We start from the raw sequence: 4,098 nt of genomic DNA, 5'->3' as shown, positions 1-4,098 counted from the left end.
CAATACCCATGTAGAGGACAAGGCAGACAAAGGAGTACATATCTGCTGCTGTGACAGGCACCCAGCTTTCCTTATGGCCTTGGTATTTCTTTTTCCCATAGGCGTTGGTGTTTTTTACCAGTGTATTGATTACTGTCACAGAGAAGAACAGCTGGAACAGTTCGAGTGGCGTGTAATTCGCAGTCCTGTTCAGCTGCGGTCCTACTTCCCTATCGGGTCTGAACCGCGGTTGAGGAGGCTCCGCATCTTCCTCATCAATGTCACGCCACCGGTCTCCATCGGCTTCGTCTGCTTCCTTTCCCACCAACCGTCTTTCTGCTCGCCTCTTTACACTTTGATTTTTCCCGCGGGGAGTGGTTAATCTCTTGCTGGTATTGGGGGAGGGGGTGTCTTTTTTGGGTGTAGATGCATTATGGATCTTCTTTCTGAGGGGACTCCGTTCCCACTTCTTAGATGGGGATTTCAGGGGTGATGACAGCGGAGAGGCCGTGACCGAGCGGGGACGCTTCCTGGGAGACCTTCTCTTTGTGGGCTGAATACCCCACTCCTCGTCTGAACTGTCTTCATCAGTGAAGTCTTCCCTGTAAATAAAGTAGATAGGTAAGGATTAATAATTAAGGATTAATAATATAGTAAAACAACATTCTTCTGGATAAAATTTTTAATGGCAACTTACTGCAAATCATTTTTACTAGCAAGACTGAGGGTTAATAAAAGGTCAAAAAAGCATAAATGAGGGCAGGAATAAAAAGGATCTAATAGTGGCTATACTAATATTATACCACAATATTTAAAAAAAGAAATTATGTAATAGTATGAATAAAAAAGCATGTGTGATTCAATGGGGATGGGGACTGTAATTCTCTGGATTAACCAAAAACAGACATTTACCAGATAATTTACCATATCACAGACTGAATCAATATTGCTATATACTGTGATTCACAGAATATAGCAATATTGGTTTTATCCATATCATCCTTAAATAAAAAAATATGGCTATTGTACCATTAATGCGTATACTGGTTAGCCAGTTGATATACACCTTTGCAAAACAAACACAGTCTAATGGAGAGACAGATTAAAAAAAGAAGGAAAAGAACGGCATAGGTTGAGATAACCTGAATTGCACCCCCCTGTATGGATAAAGCACCAAAACAACTAGATCCCTGTCAATTGCTCACACTTTCAAACTACCCACCTCTAGTTTGTAATGCAGGCTTTTTTTGTCTCGAATGTGTAGTTTACAGTGGCCAAGCTGAGATCAACCTGATGACATCACCGGGGTGATGTCATACTTGGCAAAGCTTCCCCAGAGACACAAAAGATGTTATACTGCCCTCACAGGCTTAGTTATACCGAGCATGAAGTGTAAAATTGGCAAATCGCCTCTTTAAGGGTTTTATGATGACACACAGTATCGTTTTTTTTTTTCCAATAACAGATTATCATCAATTTCATAATGATGCATAATAGTGCACACACAGTAGTCCCCTCACATTCATCAAAAGCTATTTATGTGGCGTTATATTAGTGTGCTATGGAATTACCATGGAAATGGCTTCATGAGAATTATATTCTCTTTAATCCAAAGTTAATATCAAGATGAGATGAATCAAAAGATAATAAATAAAACTGTGTGTGCACTACGCACGGTCTTCCAGTTCCCACCATATAAAAAAAAATCTGAAGCCATGTGTCGGATCAGTGGAAGAGCACATGTACTGGGGGGTTTGTGCCTCAACGCAGAGGTCAAGGGTTCGAGTCCGACCTATGACAATTTCCTGCATGTCTTCCCCCCTTTCTTTCACCTTTTCCACCTAACTGTCCTGTCAAAAATCAATGGCGGAGAAGGCAAAAAAATAATCTTAAAAAAATATATGTATATACAGTATACACAATCTGAAGCACCCACTCCTGTATAGGAGTTTATAGGCCCACTATTTAAATCGGAAAGGAGTTAATTGCCATAGTAGTTACCCTACTTGGAATTTGTTGTATTTAAATGCAGAAACGGAAACAAGTAAACGACTCTATTGTCAAGTTATACAGTAGGTCAGATGGAGCTCGCCCAGTAACACACGCATACAGAAATATCAAGATGTTTTTCTGAAGTGTCTGGACAACAGCTGGTATAAACCGCAACCGCGATTGGTTCAACGCGCACGGATGTAGCAAGATGCAGAGGGTAACGCAAGTGAACTACACTTTGTTGTGTAGTCCTTTAAGTGGCACTACCATAGGCCGTTATATACAGTCTATGGGCACTACACGGGTCGACACACAGCTAGTTATCGTGAACTTTCCATGTAGTTTTCCACTGCGCTGTCTGTAGATTTGTTTCCAGCGCTAGCTAACTAGCTAGCTAACTAGCTAACTAGCTAGCTTATCATGTCTGAATGCAACTTCAGCGAAGACGGGGGGAGGGGGGCAGCAGAATGTGCACGAGTCTGCACACGAAGAGCAGGACACGCGCAACAGGTAGGCTGATTATGGCCGTAAATGCATGCACTGTACTACATCTACGTAACCTATGTCAGACATGACACGCCAAATCTAGTTCAGGCACGAGGTATTTTAGTTGGACCGAAGCCAACTCTGGGTGTCTGTACTCACTGATCTCGGGCCAGCCCCCTCGGAATATAGTCCTCGTCCAGGCTGCACTCGCTCTCAGAGTCTGATTCTGAGTGAAGCGCTTCTAACTCATCCTCAGACTCGGAAAGAAACATTTCTTAAAGTGTCGACGAGTTGTAAGACTTTTCTTTTGAAGGAACGTTTAGCGGTGTGTGTGTGTGTGTGTGTGAGTGTGTGTGTGTGCGCGCTCTATCTCGCCCGTGGGTCCTGCCACTCTCCAGTCTATACGTCCCCCTGTCTTTCTATCACTCTGGACCCCCTCAAAGGATTTCATTTACGCGGGTGTCTCTGGTCCGACAGGATGTCCTGTCTACTACTTACCATATATGGTTGGGGGGGGGGCACTTTCCCTTTGGCCACAATTGGCGGGGGTTTTCACGGTGCTGGTTTACTTCTTTACAAGACCGGGCAAAAGACTTCACATAATTTCAGGGGTGTAACTTTGGTTTGAGAATTTGGGGGGGGGGGGGACACAAAACAGACTTTCGGGGGGTCTCCATACTTTTTGTGACCATGGCTATACAAAATCAAGAAAATAATTGAGTTGATCAGAATGTTAAATTCTCCCAGAAAGAATAGTAGCCTAATGTATCAGAAAAACACGTCTTACTTTCTTTATTGTTGAAAATAGGGGCCGACCACCGAGACTTATAATAAAATAAAAGGATATCAACTAAAATGGAGGGTAGAAATGCTCTATATTCACAGGAAACATTTGTGTTGTAATGTTAAAAAAAATAAGCTTCTTTTTTTATTTTTATTTTTATTTTTTTTAATTGAATGAAAAATGCTTTCAAAGGCCAAGCCAAATTGAAGGCAGAATTGAATTAAAAGCAGAATCAGAATTTGGCCCTGAATCACGTTACATCCCATTCATTCTTCCTCTGGCCATTGAGGTCGGTCAGTTAAAAAACATTCAGGAGGAAAACAGACCGGTGAGCTGTGAACTAACTATGATGCCTTAAAGCGCCCATATTATGCTCATCTTCAGGTTCATAATTGTATTTTGACGTTGTGCCAGAATAGGTTTACATGGTTTAATTTTCAAAAAACACCATATTTTTGTTGTTATGCACACTGCGGCAGCTCCTCTTTTCACCCTGTGTGTTGAGCTCCGTTTTAGCCACAGAGTGAGGCATCTCACATCTATTCCATCTTTGTCGGGAGTTCAGATAGAGGGCCGGTGCGGGACGAACAGTCATATGTAAAGCCTCGTGACAGTCTCTCCGGGCCCCAAATTGAGCATTTATTTGCTAATGTGTATTGTGTTGCGTATTTTACCAACATTGCTCCTAATAAATGGATCAATGGTAAAAAATGCTCCCTGCTGCAATATAAGTCATCTAAGAAGTGGTTGTATGCTCCAGCCAGGCCTTTGAATGATACATGTTATGGATGTCTCCTATGTGTGCTGCTCTTTCAAGCCTGTTGACAGGTGTGTGTGTGTGTGTGTGTGTGTGTGTG

The 4,098-nt window shown here is 42.3% G+C and overlaps 2 protein-coding genes across 2 annotated transcripts in view; one reads left to right on the top strand and one right to left on the bottom strand.

The window, feature by feature from the left end:
• LOC116693749 (piggyBac transposable element-derived protein 4) overlaps nt 1-2,804 on the bottom strand; it is a 4,286-nt gene extending 1,482 nt beyond the window's left edge. Inside the window, exons 1-2 of the mRNA XM_032522977.1 lie at nt 2,617-2,804; nt 1-581 (exon numbers count right to left, since the gene is read on the bottom strand). The exon at nt 1-581 is cut by the window's left edge and continues 1,482 nt beyond it. Coding sequence (XP_032378868.1) covers nt 1-581; nt 2,617-2,729 — 694 coding nt within the window. The 5' untranslated portion in view covers nt 2,730-2,804. The remainder of the gene's footprint in view (nt 582-2,616) is intronic.
• LOC116693743 (protein kinase C-binding protein NELL1) overlaps nt 1-4,098 on the top strand; it is a 296,583-nt gene that overhangs the window by 163,532 nt on the left and 128,953 nt on the right. The window lies entirely within an intron of this gene.

The sequence above is a fragment of the Etheostoma spectabile genome, chromosome 1 (assembly GCF_008692095.1).
Source record: "Etheostoma spectabile isolate EspeVRDwgs_2016 chromosome 1, UIUC_Espe_1.0, whole genome shotgun sequence".
NCBI classification, from domain to species: domain Eukaryota; kingdom Metazoa; phylum Chordata; class Actinopteri; order Perciformes; family Percidae; genus Etheostoma; species Etheostoma spectabile.
The sequence above is the reverse complement of the archived record's forward strand: the minus strand, read 5'-3'. Positions and strand labels throughout refer to the sequence as shown.